This window comes from Melanostigma gelatinosum (assembly GCF_949748355.1).
Source record: "Melanostigma gelatinosum genome assembly, chromosome: 22".
In the NCBI taxonomy this organism is placed as follows: Eukaryota; Metazoa; Chordata; class Actinopteri; order Perciformes; family Zoarcidae; genus Melanostigma; species Melanostigma gelatinosum.
In genome coordinates, this window is record NC_136655.1 from 153161 (window position 1) to 175115 (window position 21955).

Genomic DNA, 21955 nt, shown 5'->3' on the forward strand with positions numbered 1-21955 from the left:
TATGTATATATATATACATGTATATATATATACATGTATATATATGTATATATATGTATATATATACATGTATGTATATATATACATATATATATATATATACATGTATATATATATATATATATACATATATATATATATATACATGTATATATATATATATATATATACATGTATATATATATATATATATATATACATGTATATATATATATATACATACATGTATATATATATATATACATGTATATATATATATATATATATATATATATATACACATGTATATATATATATATATATATATATACACATGTGTATATATATATATATATATATATATATACACATGTGTATATATATATATATATATATATATATATATATACATACATGTATATATATATATATATATATATACACATGTATATATATATATATATATATATATACACATGTGTATATATATATATATATATATACATACATGTATATATATATATATACATACATATATATATATAAATATATATATACATATATATATATATATAAATATATATATTATGTATATATTTATATATATATAAATAGGAGGAGGCGTCTCCTGGATTAAATCCGGATGGTTAAATTAGGAGGAAGTATTTTTAGCTTCAGCTGCCCACCCCCCCCCCAGAGGTATTCATTACAGCCGTCCTCTCACACTAATAATAACCTCTAATGCTGCCGGAGGAAGACGAGGCAACATATATATCATCTTCATCATCTTCATCATCTTCATCACTCTGGAGCTGCAGGCTTTTCTGATCCAAACGTTTTAACTGGTTTTAACCTGAAAGTTTGTTTCCATCGTTATCATTATTATCAATAATAATCTGCGTTATGTTTTTAACTTTAAGTTCAATTTATTCTGATTAAACTTTGTCTTCTTTTCTAAATCATATTTGAATATTTTTAATAGTTTCTTCCTCATAAAAGCAGATTTGAATCTTCAGTGTGATGAATCTCTGCTGCCCCCTGCTGGTCTCTGCTAATACTGGTCTACTGGTCTACTGGTCTGCTGATCTGCTGATCTACTGGTCTGCTGGTCTACTGGTCTACTGATCTACTGGTCTACTGGTCTACTGATCTACTGGTCTGCTCGTCTACTGGTCTACTGATCTACTGGTCTGCTGGTCTACTGATCTACTGGTCTACTGATCTACTGGTCTACTGGTCTACTGATCTACTGGTCTACTGGTCTGCTGGTCTACTGATCTACTGATCTACTGGTCTACTGATCTACTGGTCTACTGATCTACTGGTCTACTGATCTACTGGTCTACTGGTCTGCTGGTCTACTGGTCTACTGATCTGCTGGTCTCCTGGTCTACTGATCTACTGGTCTGCTGGTCTGCTGGTCTCCTGGTCTACTGATCTACTGGTCTGCTGGTCTGCTGGTCTGCTGGTCTCCTGGTCTACAATGAACATTTATTTAAACCAGATGTTGAATCAGAAACCTAATCAAACATAAACTGGAGTTTATTCTGATCCGTCTTCACTCTGGTGTTAAACTCAGTCAGTCAGTCCGATCGGCTGCAGCGTCCAATCACATGACTGATGAACAGTGAGGGGGCGTGTCGGCCGGTAAAACACTTCCTGGAAGTCTGTTCTCGTGGGTCCTCGCTCATGGCTCCTCAGAGATCCCTCCTCTCTTCTCCATCCTCGATCTTCACTCCTCAGAGTTGAACCGGTTTCAACCGGAAGTGATCCTCGTGATCCTCCCCCAAGACCCGTTTGAGAACTTTGAGGAGAACCTTCAGCCAAAGAGCTGATATCAGATCAGCCTGACCTCACAACCAGACAGCAGACTCGCGGGAAAGGGAAGCAGCACATGAAGCTTCTCCACCAGCTGAACACCTGACAGGTTAGCTAGCTGCATGACGTCATGCTAATCACTTATTCAGCTTTAAAACAACGGGGACAGATCCAGCACGGACAAGAAGACATGCTGAGACGTTATTAATACATCATTATATATGTGTGTGTGTGTGTGGGGGGGTTTCATAGTATAGTGAATATTATTATATGATATATATATATTATTATATGATATATATATTATTATTATATGATATATATATATATTATTATATGATATATATATATATATTATTATATGATATATATATATATTATTATTATATGATATATATATATATATTATTATATGATATATATATTATTATTATATGATATATTATATTATTATATGATATATTATATTATTATATGATATATATATATTATTATATGATATATATATATTATTATATGATATATATATATTATTATATGATATATATATATATATATTATTATATGATATATATATAATATTATTATATGATATATATATTATTATATGATATATATATTATATGATATATATATATTATTATATATATATATTATTATATGATATATATATATTATGATATATATATATTATTATATGATATATATATTATATGATATATATATTATTATATGATATATATATTATTATATGATATATATATTGGTCCTGGACCCGGTCCCAGTTTGATTAAAACCAGGAGATGTGATCAGCGAGTAAACCTTTATTATGCCTGCACAATGTTGCCAGATTGACGGTTAACATATCAAACAGTTAAAATTCATTCATCCATTTTTTATGCATACAAAAAGAATCTCTATAAAATATCTGTGTTTTCTTTCAACATTCACAAAATAAACCGATTGTTCCACCGCACGACTTCCTGTGGTAACAAACAACCTGTCTAAGATCTTCCTCATCACCTGCTCCTCCTCATCATCAACACCACGAGAGAATAAGTGGTTTAATGTTTGAATCCATCTGATCAATCATCTGATCAATCATCTGATCAATAGAACTCGTCTCATTCAAGATCAACTCATTTCAGCTTGTTAATCTCTTGAAGGCCTGAAGGTGATTTATTTTGAAAATATGCAAAAACAAGATCCATCGTCTGTCATTTTAACTGAATATCTTAATTGAACTGAGTAGTGTCTCATGCTAACATGCTAATATCTGGAGGCGGTTCTAAGCCCCGGCTGCGTAGGTTGTGTTCATGTTCAATGTGTTACCTTCTCTCGAGCAGAGGAACCATCACTGAGTCCTACCGCTGAAGCTGGTTGTGCAAAATGTTGAAGGAGAACTTTTGGAAACAAAAGTCTGAGCGTCTTCAGGATGAGGAGGAGGAGGAGGGACGGACTTAGAGGTGAAGAGAGTTCAGTCTTTAAGGGACGGTGAAGTGGAAAGGACTTCCGGGGACGTTGTCGTCCCCCCACTTGACGATGAGGATGTAGCTGCCTTGCTCCTTGATGGTGTAGTTGACGTTGTACATCCTGTTGCCCATGTGTTTGACGTAGACCTCCTCACAGGGCGTCTTCGGCCCGTGGACGCCCACCATCAACATGTTGGTGCCTGCAGAGTCGAGACCAGAGACAACGGGGGACATTTTATCATCAGGGACGAAGATGGAGATCAGATCCGAACCTCCGTTGTTCTTTGTTCCTCACCTGCTTGGCTGCAGTCGACCGTGAACGCGTTCTTCTGGCCCACGAAGGCCTTGGACAGACCAGAACCTCTGGAGACCACTTTACTGGCGTCCGAGGAGAACTTGGGCAAGGAGCCGTAGGCCCCGCCCATCGCCGACGTCTTGGAGACGGTTTCTACGAGAACAGAGGACGTCTCGTGCAGACTGTGTCCGCCGGACAAACGAGGCCCTGCAGACATATTCAAAGACACATCAGGAAACCTCGATCAAATACACCGAAGCTCGCTATAAAGACTGTCGCTGTTCTGGTCTGCATCTGGTCTGGAATTGGACCACGAAGAGTTAAACCCGTTCCTTTACCCGGTCCAACAGCCACAATACCACAAGTTCACATTCAGATCTGCAGAGCGGACTTCCTGTCGACTAAATGAACACATTCTAACATTCATGGGACACCTGGTGGTCATGACACCCGAGTATAAAATCCATGAGACATGCTGACTTTCAACACAGCATCATCATAAGACACCAGTCTTCCAATGGATGCCAACCATCCATTTGTCAGCTCTGTGTCGTTTAGATTGGCCCTGATAAACTGTTGGTGTTATTGTAAAGTGTTGAGGAGCCGGACGCTGAAGCAAATAACAACATTTTTGTCCTCAAACAATTGCAACAGTGAATATCCAAACTGTCTCAGGAGGCAGCTTTAGTATTTGTCAGTGGATCCTAGAAGGAGGCAGCGGACTCGGTTGGTCTGGACGATGCGTAAGGACTACCGTTGGGTAGAGAAGGTGTGGGTCTGTTTGAGCCACGCCCTTTAGTACCAATACTCAACGAACTACTGAGTACTGGCGGAAGTCAAGCACTACACCAGCCGGCTCCTTTGACCCACCTGAGACTTTGGCCTTGAAGGGACTCCCTACGATGTGCTGGGGTCCTCCATACCTGATGGAGATCAGGTAGCTCCCAGGAGCCATGGGTGTGTAGGAGACCTTGTAGCCCTCTGGACTCTCCTGACAGTCCATCTTGACCTTGGACGGTCCGTCAATGGTCACAGCCAGAGCTCCTGATCCGGCGTTACAAATGTTTACACTGAACTCTGACGCCACACCTGAAGGAGGACAACGGCAGGACGGACACCTGTTCAAATCTGTCTTCATTGAGGTGGTTTTATGGTGTCTATTGTTTTGTGTATACCTGTGGTTCCTCCCTCCAGTCCCGGTCCGAAGGCCGACACCATGCCGGGATCTCCCACCTGTCCAGTTTCTCCCACTCGGATCTTGAAGGGACTGCCGGGGACGTGGCTGCCGTTGAAACGAACGTCGATAGAATGAACTCCGTTTTCTCTCGGGATGAACCTAATGGCATGCTGGTCTGTGGGACACGCGGGTTTTAAATGACAAACATCTCAGTGTGATGTGTTGGAGTAGTTGTTGCAGTAGAAGTTGTGATCTCTGTTCTGTCCTGATTTAGCAGAAGCAGCTACATAGAGTCATGTGTCATCTGCATAGCGATGAACATGATTATTGGGGACAATGACGTGAAGAGGGAACAACAGATTACATGAAACTGAATTACAAAGGCAACTATATTCTGTTAGAATTAGAGCAGGGATTCCCAACGTGTGCCTCTAGGGTGCGCGAGAGGAAAAGTGTAATGGCGGTCTGATGGTGTAATAATATTAAATATAAAAAAAAAAAATTTATTTAAAAAGTGGGATTTTTCACAAAATAAAAACATGAATTATAAAAATTCCCTTTGTAAGAACGTACAATTTAATAAATGCACTTGAGCTCCTGCCGGCAGTCGTACACACTAGCCAGCCTAGCTTGTGCAGCTAACGTCAGCTAACAGCGAACTTCATGCATTCAGCAACATTCATATTCATTTAAATATGCTAAACTGGCTGAAATCGGGGAAACTGTCAGGTGGGACATCTGAAGCCATCGGTCGTAAATTAGGAGAGAGAGAGAGAGAGAGAGAGCGAGAGAGAGAGAGCGAGAGAGAGAGAGAGAGAGGAATCGGAGGCGAGGGGAACGGAGAGGTGCGTTGGGGAGAGACCGGGAGAAGAAATCGAGCCAGAGTCAGAGGAAGATGAGACGGAGGAGGCCAAAAGGAGGAAGGGATAGCACAGACACATCGGGAGCACATCGGCCCATCGCGGAGTCAAGGTGAAAAAAGAGGAAACGAGAGTGAGCATCAGACTGGGAAAAAAAGAGGAAATATGATGAAAAGTATGTGTGTCTGGGCTTCACTTGGATTGGCAACGCAGATTGCCCAAAGCCACAGTGCGTGGTGTGCAGTGAGGTTCTGGCTAACAGTCTGAAGCTCTTATTTACGTCGCCACCTGAACACCAAGCATGCCAGTGCAAGTCAAAAGCCCCTTACATTCTTTATATCGAAATTGGAGGAGTTACAAAACAGCCAAAAACAACTGGAGTCTCATTCATGTGTTGGGTCTATAAATGACGCACTACGGGCTTCATATCTGGTTACAGAATAGCGAGAAAGGGGCTACCGCACACAATCACTGAAGACGTGAGCTTGCAGCTGCCAGAGAGATGGTGGAATGTATGATTGGGGAGAAAGAAGCAAACAAGTTGGACATGATCCCGGTGTCCAACAACACTGTGTCGCCGCATCGATGCTTTGTCCGAAGACATCCTGGCTACATTAGTCGGTCGCGTGAAGAAGAGTGAGTTTTACTCTCTGCAAGTAGACGAGTCTACAGATGTGGCCAATCTTATGGTGAACGTCCGTTACCTTTTCGAAGGCACGGTGCAGGAAGAGCTTTTGTTCTGTCGGCCCCATGCTACCCGAACAACAGGACAAGAAATCTTCAATTTCATTGACATCTTTATGAGGACCAATGGGATCGACTGGACACGCTGCGTGGGAATCTGCACTGACGGGGAAGCACACAGGGCTTATAGCTCACATCAGGAAAGTCCATCCATTCTCTGGTTACATTGCAGTGTTCACAGGGAGGCGCTCGCAGCCAAAAACATGCCAGCTGATCTACTTTCAGTCCTCAATGATGCTGTGAAACTGGTGAACTTCATTAAAGCGCGCCCGCTAAATTCAAGACTGTTCACACTGTTATGCAATGAGATGGGCAGCGAACACAAAGCACTGCTGCTGCATACTGAAGTGCGTTGGTTGTCCCGCTGCAAGCTGTTGACAAGGCTTTTTGAACTGCAGCACGAACTTCAGCAGTTTTGTGAGGACAACCAGTTTCATTTGGCGTCCAATCTGCATGACGAGGACTTTCTGCAGAAGCTCTCCTATCTGGCCGACATCTTTTCTGTTCTGAATGAACTGAATTTAAGTCTGCAGGGAGTCAGTGTTACTTTGTTCAACACACAAGACAAGATAGAAGCTGTGATCAAGAAGCTCCGGTTCTGGACAAGCTGTGAGTGGGAATACGCTCCTGTGTTTCCCTAATGCTTCACGCGTTCTTGGAGGATTTTAGGACCAAGGCAATGCCAGCATACCCAGTCCTGGCAAAGCAAGCCTTGAGGGTTTTGATGCCCTTTGCCACAACGTATCTGTGTGAGGCTGGTTTCTCTGCTCTGACAGCAGTGAAGACTAAATATCGGCAAAGACCGGATGCTGTTGAGAAAGATCTGAGGCTTAAACTGTCTTCAATTGCGCCAAACATCGGAGAGCTTTGTGCAAAGATGCAAGCCCATCCTGTCGCATTAATACATGTAAGTATGTGGCCAAATATTACTGTTATTATTGCTACTAGGTTACTGGGAATACTCATCTCTCCCTCTCTCTTGCTGCAGGCTGAGCCACCTGCGCTGCATGTGAAAACCCTCAAATGGACTCCTCCTCTTTTATCTACATCTGTTTCTGAGCCTCTGCGTACTCTTTGTTCTTTACGTGGCTTACTGTGTTTAAGTCATTTCTAATGACACAGTACTTGGCATGGTGTTGCCTTGCTGTCTTACATAATTGTATTCCTGTATCCAGTTCAGTCCCCTACCTCTGATGATCGTGATGTGTAACTGTATTGTAATTTGATTCAGATTAATGTAACCGCTATGGTTAATTGTAAATTAAATGTGATAATCTGCCTCTGAGCCTGTGCGTGTGTCCTCACATCCGTATTGCTCTTTAAAAGTGACGCCTTGTGGAACTGAAAGTTATTGAAACTTTGTTGCAGTGTTGCTTTGTTCTGATTCATATGATTAATATGATACAATGTTGCACTTTGTGTTCACACTGCAACATTGAACAGCGGACTAAATCTTGTAAACAAACGCCACACGCGAGCAAACTGTTCTCTCATTGGTCCGATTCTTATATTATATATATATAAATAGGCTCTGTTGCTTTTTTTTTGTATTAAGGGGGGGGGGGGGGGGGGGTGCGCGGCCTAAAAAGTTTGGGAACCGCTGAGTCAGAGAATAAAAGACCTCATGACATTACCTCTACATTTAGTGACAATGAGTATTACCAGAAGCATTTTAAAGCGAACAAAGCTGTACTACCTCATGCACATACATGATCTCTGACGTTCACTTCATATGTAAAGCAGAAAAGAGGAACAACAGTCATCACTTTCCAGGTCAAGATTTTCTGCCAAAAATATATTTTGATCAAATATTTAAGATAACATGCAAGTATCTGAGCATCTATAAAGACACGGACTCTGACGATGACAATGCCCTTGTATTGCTGCTGCGTTTCTACAGAACAGGAGGTCAGTAATGAAGAGGCTCACCGCTCTCCAGCTCGGTGATGGAACACTCCTCTCTGGCTCCGGAGGGAGTGTGGATCTTAGCATCGATCAGCCCTCTGGCTCCGTTCAGCCGGACAGCAAACGAGGCCTCCTGCCCGACTTTCAGACCCATCTCCTGATGGACAACAGAGAAGTTTACTGAGCGCTGGTAAAGTCAAGACCATGTGTTATGTTTAGATCATACATACAATGAGCTAATAAGAGTCATTGAATTCCATGATTTTACAGCCAAAAACAAGTTGTTTGAATGAACTAGAAGATTTCTTGGCGTTTTACTGATTAAACTAAATGTAAAGAGGCTTCAAGCGTATTTGAGGGCAACAGGAAGGTAGCACAGATACATTTACACATGAACACAGAAATACACAATCATAATAAAGGTCAAAACTCTTCATATGTCGGTTTTGTTGAACTCGATGAAGACGACGTGTCCTCACCTGCAGGCTGCTGATGGAGAGGCGGCGGGCGTCGTCGGACAGAGTGGCGACGGGGACGATGAACGGAGAGTCGGGGACGTGTTCGTCGTTGAACTTGATGGAAACCTCGTAGTCCCCTGGACAGAAAGAGAGCTTTTAATATCACGAGTAAGTCATGGTCACACCTCTCGAACAGATAGCTTAGCATAACTGTGGTGCACCAGGGAACCTCTTTGGGACCACAAAAATATCAACCAGTTAATTAAAGAAAACACAAATCCAATAAATAAGCAACAACTAGGATGTGATTAGTTGTGATTCATCTCTAAAGATGTCAGAGTTTCAGTCTTCACAGCAGTGAAGGAGCTTCAAATCATCTCCATCAACTGCTGTAGAGTCGGGTGTCGTCTACATAGTGATGAATATTAGCATTGAGTTTACGGATATCTCTTAACAATGACATCATATGAAAGGTGGTGGTACCAGAACTGAGCCTTGTGGTACTCCACAATATTCACTATTAATACATGCATCAGGGATTAAATGTGATCTAGAGTCTGAGTCTCACCAGGCTGCTGGACCACGTAGACGACTCCACAGGATCCGTCCTTCCGGTCTTCAAACGTGATCTCGGCCTTACTGGGTCCCTCTACGGCGATGGACAGACCTCCTGCTCCGGCCTCTCTGGTCCAGATACTGAACTCAGCTGGAAAACAAACAAGACGCAAACAAACGGTATCAACAAAATATGAAAGTTTACCGTAAGTTTCACATCATAAATAGTAAACAATCAATGTTAAAAACTCTGAAATATTAATGAGGACGTCATCTTTGGATCTAAACCCACCTGGGATCCCGGCCACTCCTCGGTCCAGCCCGGTGCCTCCTGCTCGGACCTTGTGGGCCCCTCCCTCCCCCAGGGGCCCCACAGTGAACTGGAAGGGGCTCCCAGGAACGTGCTGGCCTCGGTACTTAACGTTCACCGTGTGAGCTCCCATCTCCTGAGGGACGAACCGGACGCTGTAGGAGCTGTTCTCTCCTTTAAGGATCTCAGCCTCCTCCGTCTGGCCTCCTGGACTCAGAACCTGAGCCTCCATCTCCTGGTTACCTGTTTCACCTGAGGAGTTTGAGTGATTGTTTTTGTTATTATAAATGTATGATGTCATCCTGAAACGGTTCCATTGATCATATTGAATAACCGTTTCCTGATGAACGGAGTTAGACATTCTGAACACACACACACACACACACCGTCCTGCAGCGGTGGCGGTGGTGGTCTGGTCCCGCTGAACCCGCTCAGACTCTCCCGTCCCAGGAAGTCCCCGAACACGTCCCTGAAGGGGTCCCCCACCTGGGTGCTCTCCTCCACACGGACCTCCCTCTTGGTCTCTCCCGCTTGGGTCTTACTGATCTCCGTCCGCTCCGTCCGGGTGTAGGTGTGGCTGCTGCGGGTGAAGGTCCGGGTCAAGCGCTCCTGAGCCGAGACCATGTGGAACCAGTTCCCTGAAAGCAGCGGGGGGGAGGAAAGAGGAAACGAGGGAGGTGAAGAGGAGGGAGCAGAGAGGACAGGAGGACACAGGTGGAGGAGACGCGTGTCTCACCTGGTATCTTGAGGTTGAGGTCACACGTGCTGCCGACTTTAGCGATGGACGGAGCCTGACGCCTCCTGGTGATGCTCTCCTTCATGCGGCCTTCACCCAACACCTTCACCGTGAACGGACTTCCTGTTGACAGCAAAACATTACGATTTGTTTATTTACAACCTCTATAGATAATCCATCAAAAGATCATTAATACACTCAACACTGCTCCTCCCACATTTACACAGTTAACTGAATATAATGATAATAACAATATTAATCATAATAATAACCAGAATACTAACAATAACAATAATAATAATTTAAAACATTTGAAGACGTTACTTTGAACTTTATTCTTTATACAACAGAAATAAAAAAACTTTTTGTAACATTTTTTTATTTTCATGAACCGACTACAATTATTTGTTTTACTGAGTATTTCTGTTCATTGCTTCTTTATACTTCTACTCATCAGAGTATCATTTATTAGAAAGGTAATAAATACATAAATGGACTCTTCTATCAGAAGCTAAGCCTGTTTCCTGGTTTTCATAGAAATGGAATGGAACCACCTGGAAGATGTCGATCAATAACCAGAGAGCATGATGGTCCACGTAGTTCCTACCTGGGACGTGTTGGTCGGCGAACTTGATGTTGATGATGTAATTTCCAGGTTCGGTTGGACAGTAGGTGACTTTACAGGTCCCGTCCTCCACGTCCTCACAGTTAATGTCCACTTTACTGGGACCCTCGATGGACAAACCCAGACCTCCGTAACCTGAGAGGACAAAATAACAGATGAACTACAGACACCTGTCACCCAATCAAAGCTACAGACACCTGTCATCCAATCAAAGCTACATACACCTGTCATCCAATCAAAGCTACAGACACCTGTCACCCAATCAAAGCTACAGACACCTGTCATCCAATCAAAGCTACAGACACCTGTCACCCAATCAAAACTACAGACACCTGTCACCCAATCAAAACTACAGACACCTGTCATCCAATCAAAGCTACAGACACCTGTCACCCAATCAAAACTACAGACACCTGTCATCCAATCAAAGCTACATACACCTGTCATCCAATCAAAGCTACAGACACCTGTCATCCAATCAAAGCTACAGACACCTGTCACCCAATCAAAACTACAGACACCTGTCATCCAATCAAAGCTACAGACACCTGTCACCCAATCAAAACTACAGACACCTGTCATCCAATCAAAACTACAGACACCTGTCACCCAATCAAAACTACAGACACCTGTCACCCAATCAAAACTACAGACACCTGTCACCCAATCAAAACTACAGACACCTGTCATCCAATCAACACTACAGACACCTGTCATCCAATCAAAGCTACAGACACCTGTCATCCAATCAAAACTACAGACACCTGTCATCCAATCAAAACTACAGACACCTGTCATCCAATCAAAACTACAGACACCTGTCATCCAATCAAAACTACAGACACCTGTCACCCAATAAAACTACAAACACCTGTCACCCAATCAAAACTACAGACACCTGTCACCCAATCAAAGCTACAGACACCTGTCACCCAATCAAAACTACAGACACCTGTCAACCAATCAAAACTACAGACACCTGTCACCCAATAAAACTACAGACACCTGTCACCCAATCAAAACTACAGACACCTGTCACCCAATCAAAACTACAGACACCTGTCACCCAATCAAAACTACAGACACCTGTCACCCAATAAAACTACAGACACCTGTCACCCAATCAAAACTACAGACACCTGTCATCCAATCAAAGCTACAGACACCTGTCACCCAATCAAAACTACAGACACCTGTCACCCAATCAAAACTACAGACACCTGTCATCCAATCAAAACTACAGACACCTGTCATCCAATCAAAGCTACAGACACCTGTCATCCAATCAAAACTACAGACACCTGTCACCCAACCAAAACTACAGACACCTGTCACCCAATAAAACTACAGACACCTGTCACCCAATCAAAACTACAGACACCTGTCACCCAATCAAAGCTACAGACACCTGTCACCCAATCAAAACTACAGACACCTGTCAACCAATCAAAACTACAGACACCTGTCACCCAATAAAACTACAGACACCTGTCACCCAATCAAAACTACAGACACCTGTCACCCAATCAAAACTACAGACACCTGTCACCCAATCAAAACTACAGACACCTGTCACCCAATCAAAACTACAGACACCTGTCACCCAATAAAACTACAGACACCTGTCACCCAATCAAAACGACAGACACCTGTCACCCAATAAAACTACAGACACCTGTCACCCAATCAAAACTACAGACACCTGTCATCCAATCAAAGCTACAGACACCTGTCACCCAATCAAAACTACAGACACCTGTCACCCAATCAAAGCTACAGACACCTGTCATCCAATCAAAGCTACAGACACCTGTCATCCAATCAAAACTACAGACACCTGTCATCCAATAAAAACTACAGACACCTGTCACCCAATCAAAACTACAGACACCTGTCACCCAATCAAAACTACAGACACCTGTCACCCAATCAAAGCTACAGACACCTGTCATCCAATCAAAACTACAGACACCTGTCATCCAATCAAAACTACAGACACCTGTCATCCAATCAAAACTACAGACACCTGTCATCCAATCAAAACTACAGACACCTGTCATCCAATCAAAACTACAGACACCTGTCATCCAATCAAAGCTACAGACACATGTCATCCAATCAAAGCTACAGACACCTGTCACCCAATCAAAACTACAGACACCTGTCATCCAATCAAAACTACAGACACCTGTCATCCAATCAAAGCTACAGACACATGTCATCCAATCAAAGCTACAGACACCTCTCACCCAATCAAAGCTACAGACACCTCTCACCCAATCAAAGCAACACATTTAGTCTGATTTATTGTACGTGTTTTTGACGGTACCTGCGTTCCTGGTGTCCACGATGAACTCGGCCACCTCCAAGGTGTGGCCTTCCACGAGACCCTGACCGTAGACCTTCACCTTACTGGCGTCTCCGATCTCCGACTGACCCACCATGATCTTAAAGGGGCTGTTGGTCACGTGTTTCCCGCTCTTCTTCACGCTCACCACGTGTTCGCCGACTTCCTTTGGCGTGAATGAGATCCCTGCAGACGAGAGGAGCAAGGTCAGAACACTGGAAACTATTTTGTTTATGTGTCTGATTGATTGTCTGATTGTTTGTCTGATTGTTTGTCTGTTTGTCTGATTGTCTCATTGTTTGTCTGATTGTTTGTATGATTGTTTGTCTGATTGTCTGATTGTTTGTCTGATTGATTGTCTGATTGTTTGTATGATTGTTTGTATGATTGTTTGTGTGTTTGTCTGATTGTCTGATTGTTTGTCTGATAGAACATTAACGTCTCATAATGTGGAACGTCTTTCTGTGTGAAATGTGAACCTTTCCAATAACTGACCGATGTGTCTGTTGGGAAGCCTCTTCAGCAGACACGGCTCCTCGTTTCCAGACGGCGCCCTGATGCTCGCCGTCAGGCTGCTCAGGTCCGTCTCCGTGATCTTCAAGGAAACATCTGTTGCCGTGCCGACGTTAAGCTGAGACATCCTCATGGATTCGTCACCTGGAGATCAACCAAGTGTTACCTCATACGGCTATCGATAGCGACTTACAGATGTTTATTTGAATGAAAATCTTTGAGTGAACTGGTTAGATGATGAGCTAGAGAGGCTGACACGTCCGTGCGTTCGTCCGGCTCTAGAGAAACACGGTAGAGGTTCAGTACCGGTGATCTTGGCGGTGAACGGGCTGCCGGGAATGTGCTTGTCATCGAACTTGACGATGATGTTATAGTCTCCGGGTACGGTGGGCAGGTAGGACACGGTGCAGGTCCCGTCTTTGTTGTCTTTACAGCTGATCTCTGCTTTAGACGGACCCTCCACAGCCAGAGACAGACCACCTGCAGAGAGAGACAAAACCAATAGAGTCCTGTCATGTTTCAAAATAAAAGTCTTGGAGGTAGTTTAACATTGATCAAAAACTCCAAAGTAGATGTGACTGGAATTTGTTTTACTGTAAAAGGCATGTATATAATTTAGAACTGAAAATTATGTGAAAATGAATATCTCTGAAGACAAAATACCTCCTGCAAATATTTCAAAATAAAGGTCTACATCTTCTGGTGACTTCACGAGAGCTACAGTTACGTACAAATACCCAAAATGTATTGGTGTGTGATGGCACTGATACCTTCTCCAGCGTCTTTAGTGACGATGGTGAAGGTGGCCGGTCGGTTCACGGTGCCATGACTCAGACCGGGACCGTACGCCGTCACATGACCGCTGTTAACGGCATCCACGTAGAACTGGAGTGGACTTCCTGTCAAGAGAAAACACAAGGGGATTACAAACATGGCGGTTTGATAAAAGTGCAGAAAGAGTCCAGAACCAGGTCTTATTCATCCTAAAGTCAAGCTGTTTGCTGACGATACTCTACTCTCTGTTCCCAAAGACTGAGACCTCTGGTTGAGATAATCCTTAAAATCCTTTAAGAGTAAATATGTGTCGGGGGGGTCACCTGGGATGTGGTTCCCGTCGTATTTGATGTCCATCTCGTGCAGGCCTCGTTCTGTCGGGGAGTATTTCACGGTGACGGTGCCGTCCTTGTTGTCGGTGATGTGAGGACACGCGGTCCGACCAGACGGCATTCGCACCCCACCTTCAGTGGGAAGTCAGACAGGATGTCAGACAGGAAGTCAGGATGGACTATCATGTTGTCTGTTTTGGATCCAGACATCAAACAAAAATATAGAACACCACCACACTGATCCTTTAAAATCTAAAAACAACTAAACTTAATACATGTAGATGATTTCAACAAGCAGAACAGATATTCTTTACATCAAATGTTCATGCTCTCACCTGTGATTTCTCCTTTCTGCACCGTGAAGGGAATGACCAGACTGAAGGGGCGGAGCACCGGATTCATCCCGTCCACGGGGCTGATGGGATCATCGGTGGCCTAAACCAGAGCCGGAGGGAGGAGTGTTAGTGTCACCATACTGGGAACTCTGGGATGTGGTCCAGAGAGAGATGGGGGAGGGGGAGGAGGAAAAGGAGGAGGAAGCACAGCAGGACGGTAGAGAGGCTGAGAGCGAGAGCATCACAGATTCAAACTGGTGTAAAACCAGTCAGACAAAACTCCCTTTTTAACTGGTTAATGGTGCAAGTAGAGTCTGAGCTGAGCAGGTTCATAAACACATGTTTACTGTTGTACATAGTCCCAAACTAATCTAATCATAATAAAGAATAATACTAAAATAATAATCAACAAAAACAATAAACCAAACATAATAAGAATAAATTAATCAATTCAATGGCATTAAATTGATATAAAACAAAAAGGATATAAATAAATAAAAATATTAAATAAAAAATATAAATACAAATTATAGAATAAATGAGTACAATTAAAATAAACAAAAAACGACATATCTAATGAATAGATAAATAATAAGAACAGTTAAATATACAGTGAATAGGTCTTCACTCGTACTGATCTGAAGTTAGTCGGATGGTAGAAGATTAAAACATGCAGCAGCCAAACAATCAGAAGTGAATCTGGGTCGTTATTGATCTGAATCAGCTCAGTGATGCAGCCAGTGAAGAGGACAGCTTGTGGTACAAATATAAATATATACTGTATACTGTACATATGTATATAAATATAGTGTAGATGTAATACCCAGTGAGGGGAGAGGCCCACATAGGGAGTGAAGGGCTGCTGTAACTGAAGCTGATCACATGGCTCCTCTATTACTGGGACGGTATCACTCACCTAACAGGGAACAAGGTAGAGCCTTTAGGGAACACACACACACATGCACATGCACACACACAAGTGAATATTAATGATGCAGTGGTTCCTGAACTTTTTACACAACCTTTTTCTACAACCAGGTCCTGGTTCCTGGACTGGTCCCCTAAAGAGAACCTTTTTCTACAACCGAATACATGATCTTCAGAGTCCTGAAGAGGTCTGCTGGTCCCGGTAGAAAGCTCAGGAACCACTGATCTGGCCTCGAGGTGCTTGGTGGACTCACTCACCACCACGTGGAACGGGCTGTTGGGAATGTTCTCTCCCCCGAACCGGATGGTGATGACGTACTTCCCGGGTTCTGGAGCCGTGTAGTAGATATCGAACGTCCCGTCGGCGTTCTCCACCACGTCCACGTCCAGCTCCGCCCCGTCGGGGGTCGACACCTTGCAGGTGACTTTCCCTTTCCCAGCAGCCTTTGCGTCCACGGTGATGACCGTCTCCTCTCCGATCTGGATGGTCGGGCCGATACCTGATCCTGACAAGAGGGACGACCAATCAGGAGGCGAGTCGCGGTGAATCATCTGAACTGTGAAAAGGTACGCTGAGCTGCTGCATGACCAGATGTTTATACTGTCCACAGCGATTCACATGAAGAAACAGAAGCAACCAACAAACCAATAACATGAAGCTAAACTAAAAGAATCAATAAAACAAATGTCAAATCAAAACATTTAAATAACATTAAATAAGATTAAAGAAAACAAAATAAAAAATAAATATGAATTCAAAATCATGAACTAAACACACGAATAATAGCAAAAATAAGAAAATACAAATAATAAAAAATTGACATTAAAATGGACGAAATAGAAAATAGAGAAAAATAATAAATCAATGAATAAGAAGCATCAAATGAAATGAAATAAAAATATAATCCTACAAATCCACTCAACTGATTGTTGATAAAAGACATTTGAATTCACTCTTCAGACCAGTTTAGAGTAACTCACCCAGTCCGTGTCCTCCGATCGACACTGTAAGAGAAACAAACACTCAGCTACCGTCAGCTGAAACACCATCTGATTGGCTGCTGCAGTAAGAGGTGGGCGGGGCCTGACCTGTGACCAGACACTTGCTGGCGTCCCCGGCGGGCAGCGCGTGGATGCGGTACGGCGAGTACGGGATCTCGTCTCCTCCGTACTTGATGGTGATGGTGTAGCGTCCCGTCATGTCGGGGACGTAGGACACCGTGTACGTCCCGTCTCGGTTGTCCCGGATGTTCGCCTTCTTGGGTTTCCCCTCCGGATCCTGGAGACACAGTAAATACATATTAAATTACTCTGAAGTACGAAAACTTCAGTACTGTCCATCAGTGGTCTCCTAGCAACGTGAGACATCGTGAGAGACGGACAAAATAATCTCTTCTGATGTCAATAAAACGTGTGAACGAGCTCATTTATATTCAAGAGGAAACATCTGAGGAGCTTATAAACGTTTAATTACAAACACTTATTTTTACAATTTTAAATTTGTCAGTAGTATTATAGTGGTATTATAGTGGTATTATAGTGGTATTATAGTAGTATTATAGTATTATGTAATACATGTAATACATGTCATACATGTATTACATGTATGACATGTATTACTTCGTGGCTCACTGGTGTCTGATGATTGCCTCTTAAATCAAATCACTTCTAATCGGATCGTTGGTTTTAGGCAGCAAGGAAGCAGAATAAGGGAGTAGGGGAGGAAGGGAGACGATGTGATGGAGAGAGGAGGTCTTACGCAGCCTCTCTTATGAATACTGAAGGGGATGGTTCTCTTTACTATGTGAGTCTCCCACACCCTCCTGCCCCAGTCCTCCACAAACACTGAGGCCTCCCGGCTGGACACGTCCGGACCCTACAAGCCCCGGGGACAGGAAGTCACAATCAGGGTTAAGAGAGTCAGTGAGACAACAACAGTTCAGAGTCTCCTCATATATTCAGTCCTCAGAGAACTGGATCCGGGTTGTTTGTTGGGCTGAAGCTTCAGATCCCAAACAGACAACACCGTGGTTCTGTTTATAGTTCTGAACATGCTCAGTAGACCACTACGCTACGATGGAGGTCCCAACAAGTTTGTGCCCTCTATGATGAAGGAATTTATGCCACGAGGACCAAATCAGACACTAGCAGAGCCTAGTGGACCATAGAGGACGGTGTGACCCTGATCTTCCTAAAGCAGGACTGGACTCTGGGACTCACCAGGATCTGAACGGTGAGCAGTCCCTCTCCGGCGTCTCTAGCATCGATGGTGAACTCCACCGGCAGACTGGCTGGAACTCCGGACGCGTTCAGACCCGGACCGCTGGCTCGGACTTTACTGGCATCGTGAGCCGGTAACGTCTTGATCTTAAAAGGACTGAGAGGAACCGGATTGGAAGGTTAGACCTGAACCAGTACAATCAGGACTTCTTCATATATGTTTCGGTACCGACCTGCGAGGGACCTCCTGGTCGGCGTACTTCACACAGACCGTGTACGGGCCGTCGGCGGCGGGAATGTAGATGACGGTGTGAGAACCGTCTCCGTTATCGGTGACGCTGATCGGCTCGGTCACACCTGGAGGGGAACCGGAGTTTAAGAATAAATTCTATACCGTTTAGAGTTTAAGATAGAAAGTTACGTCACAAAGACCTTTGTGGACCCTAGAAGACCTGTTAGACCTAGAAGAAGAAGAAGAAGAAGAAGAAGAAGAAGAAGAAGAAGAAGAAGAAGAAGAAGAAACAGAAGAAGAAGAAGAAAATAAGTTCTCTACCTTTTAGATAGGGGTGGGGGAAAAAATCGATACAGCATAGTATCGCGATATTTTGCGTGGCGATATTATATCGATACATAGACGCCAAGTATCGATTTTTTATTTTATAAACTATAGAATTTTTTTTTTAGAAAAATCAAATCAATTGCTTCTTCAGTCCACTAGATGGAGCTGAGTTGTTTTCTGGTGAGGTCAGCAAAGGTCCCGGGTCAGCGTGATTGGTAGGAAGTTGGTCAAAACAAAGAGACATCTGACCTCACAACGGGGTTAAACCTGCCAACAGCATCCGGCTCATGAGAGAGCAGCGCATCACTGTCTCTCTGTCTCCACGTCCACGCATCACAAGTTACACTGAGTTATACAACTCTAATATCATACTTATATAAATTATAGTTCATATGCTGAGTTATATAACTCTAATATCACACTTATATAAATTATAGTTCATATGCTGAGTTATATAACTCTAATATCACACTTATATAAATTATAGTTCATATGCTGAGTTATATAACTCTAATATCATACTTATATAAGTTATAGTTCATATACTGAGTTATATAACTCTAATATCATACTTATATAAGTTATAGTTCATATACTGAGTTATACAACTCTAATATCATACTTATATAAATTATAGTTCATATGCTGAGTTATATAACTCTAATATCATACTTATATAAGTTATAGTTCATATACTGAGTTATATAACTCTAATATCCTACTTATACAAGTTATAGTTCATATACTGAGTTATATAACTCTAATATCATACTTATACACGTTATAGTTCATATACTGAGTTATATAACTCTAATATCATACTTATATAAGTTATAGTTCATATACTGAGTTATATAACTCTAATATCCTACTTATACAAGTTATAGTTCATATACTGAGTTATATAACTCTAATATCCTACTTATACAAGTTATAGTTCATATACTGAGTTATACAACTCTAATATCATACTTATATAAATTATAGTTCATATGCTGAGTTATATAACTCTAATATCATACTTATATAAGTTATAGTTCATATACTGAGTTATACAACTCTAATATCCTACTTATACAAGTTATAGTTCATATACTGAGTTATATAACTAATATCATACTTATACACGTTATAGTTCATATACTGAGTTATATAACTCTAATATCATACTTATATAAGTTATAGTTCATATACTGAGTTATATAACTCTAATATCCTACTTATACAAGTTATAGTTCATATACTGAGTTATATAACTCTAATATCCTACTTATACAAGTTATAGTTCATATACTGAGTTATACAACTCTAATATCATACTTATATAAATTATAGTTCATATGCTGAGTTATATAACTCTAATATCATACTTATATAAGTTATAGTTCATATACTGAGTTATAGAACTCTAATATCATACTTATATAAGTTATAGTTCATATACTGAGTTATATAACTCTAATATCATACTTATATAAGTTATAGTTCATATACTGAGTTATACAACTCTAATATCATACTTATATAAATTATAGTTCATATGCTGAGTTATATAACTCTAATATCATACTTATATAAGTTATAGTTCATATACTGAGTTATATAACTCTAATATCATACTTATATAAGTTATAGTTCATATACTGAGTTATATAACTCTAATATCATACTTATATAAGTTATAGTTCATATACTGAGTTATATAACTCTAATATCCTACTTATACAAGTTATAGTTCATATACTGAGTTATATAACTCTAATATCATACTTATACACGTTATAGTTCATATACTGAGTTATATAACTCTAATATCCTACTTATATAAGTTATAGTTCATATACTGAGTTATATAACTCTAATATCATACTTATACAAGTTATAGTTCATATACTGAGTTATATAACTCTAATATCATACTTATACAAGTTATAGTTCATATACTGAGTTATATAACTCTAATATCATACTTATACAAGTTATAGTTCATATACTGAGTTATATAACTCTAATATCATACTTATACAAGTTATAGTTCATATACTGAGTTATATAACTCTAATATCCTACTTATATAAGTTATAGTTCATATACTGAGTTATATAACTCTAATATCATACTTATACAAGTTATAGTTCATATACTGAGTTATATAACTCTAATATCATACTTATACAAGTTATAGTTCATATACTGAGTTATATAACTCTAATATCATACTTATACAAGTTATAGTTCATATACTGAGTTATATAACTCTAATATCATACTTATACACGTTATAGTTCATATACTGAGTTATATAACTCTAATATCCTACTTATATAAGTTATAGTTCATATACTGAGTTATATAACTCTAATATCATACTTATACAAGTTATAGTTCATATACTGAGTTATATAACTCTAATATCCTACTTATACAAGTTATAGTTCATATACTGAGTTATATAACTCTAATATCATACTTATACAAGTTATAGTTCATATACTGAGTTATATAACTCTAATATCATACTTATATAAGTTATAGTTCATATACTGAGTTATATAACTCTCATATCATACTTATACAAGTTATAGTTCATATACTGAGTTATATAACTCTAATATCATACTTATACAAGTTATAGTTCATATACTGAGTTATATAACTCTAATATCATACTTATACAAGTTATAGTTCATATACTGAGTTATATAACTCTAATATCATACTTATACAAGTTATAGTTCATATACTGAGTCCACACGTTTGCATTTAGTTCAGTTAGACTATGTAGTGATACAAACTGTTCAGTTTGTCAGGTTCATGCAACATTTATATTATTATTATTATATTATTATATATTGTTGGTCAGTCTGTCTGCTTGACGATCATATTCTGCTGCAATAAAAATGATTGAAGTGAGATGAACAGACTGAAAACTTGACCTTATTAATAAAACATTTTGACACAGTTTTCCTTTGGGGACATCATTTGAAGTGGAAAAAAGTATTAAATCGCAATAT

The 21955-nt window shown here is 40.8% G+C and overlaps 1 protein-coding gene across 7 annotated transcripts in view; it reads right to left on the reverse strand.

Annotated features, from left to right (window-relative positions):
- Positions 1 to 2606: 2606 nt before the first annotated feature.
- The window catches only part of LOC306796163 (filamin-C-like), a 55920-nt gene continuing 36571 nt past the window's right edge, over positions 2607 to 21955 (reverse strand). For 2 of the 7 annotated variants that reach the window (XM_079294962.1, XM_079294959.1), the window contains 23 exons: positions 18616 to 18739; positions 18383 to 18539; positions 17252 to 17441; positions 17144 to 17167; positions 16421 to 16662; positions 16059 to 16151; positions 15236 to 15335; positions 14892 to 15032; positions 14565 to 14693; positions 14101 to 14274; positions 13777 to 13938; positions 13264 to 13467; positions 10917 to 11069; positions 10310 to 10432; positions 9960 to 10211; positions 9556 to 9825; positions 9277 to 9414; positions 8730 to 8845; positions 8275 to 8407; positions 4740 to 4916; positions 4435 to 4653; positions 3565 to 3771; positions 2607 to 3469 (listed from right to left, as the gene is read on the reverse strand). In XM_079294962.1, coding sequence (XP_079151088.1) covers positions 3282 to 3469; positions 3565 to 3771; positions 4435 to 4653; positions 4740 to 4916; positions 8275 to 8407; positions 8730 to 8845; positions 9277 to 9414; positions 9556 to 9825; positions 9960 to 10211; positions 10310 to 10432; positions 10917 to 11069; positions 13264 to 13467; positions 13777 to 13938; positions 14101 to 14274; positions 14565 to 14693; positions 14892 to 15032; positions 15236 to 15335; positions 16059 to 16151; positions 16421 to 16662; positions 17144 to 17167; positions 17252 to 17441; positions 18383 to 18539; positions 18616 to 18739 — 3716 coding nt within the window. In that variant the 3' untranslated portion in view covers positions 2607 to 3281. Of the gene's footprint in view, positions 3470 to 3564; positions 3772 to 4434; positions 4654 to 4739; positions 4917 to 8274; positions 8408 to 8729; positions 8846 to 9276; positions 9415 to 9555; positions 9826 to 9959; positions 10212 to 10309; positions 10433 to 10916; positions 11070 to 13263; positions 13468 to 13776; positions 13939 to 14100; positions 14275 to 14564; positions 14694 to 14891; positions 15033 to 15235; positions 15336 to 16058; positions 16152 to 16420; positions 16669 to 17143; positions 17168 to 17251; positions 17442 to 18382; positions 18540 to 18615; positions 18740 to 21955 lie in introns of all 7 variants that reach the window. The other 5 variants (XM_079294961.1, XM_079294958.1, XM_079294963.1 and 2 more) reach the window with 3 other exon arrangements.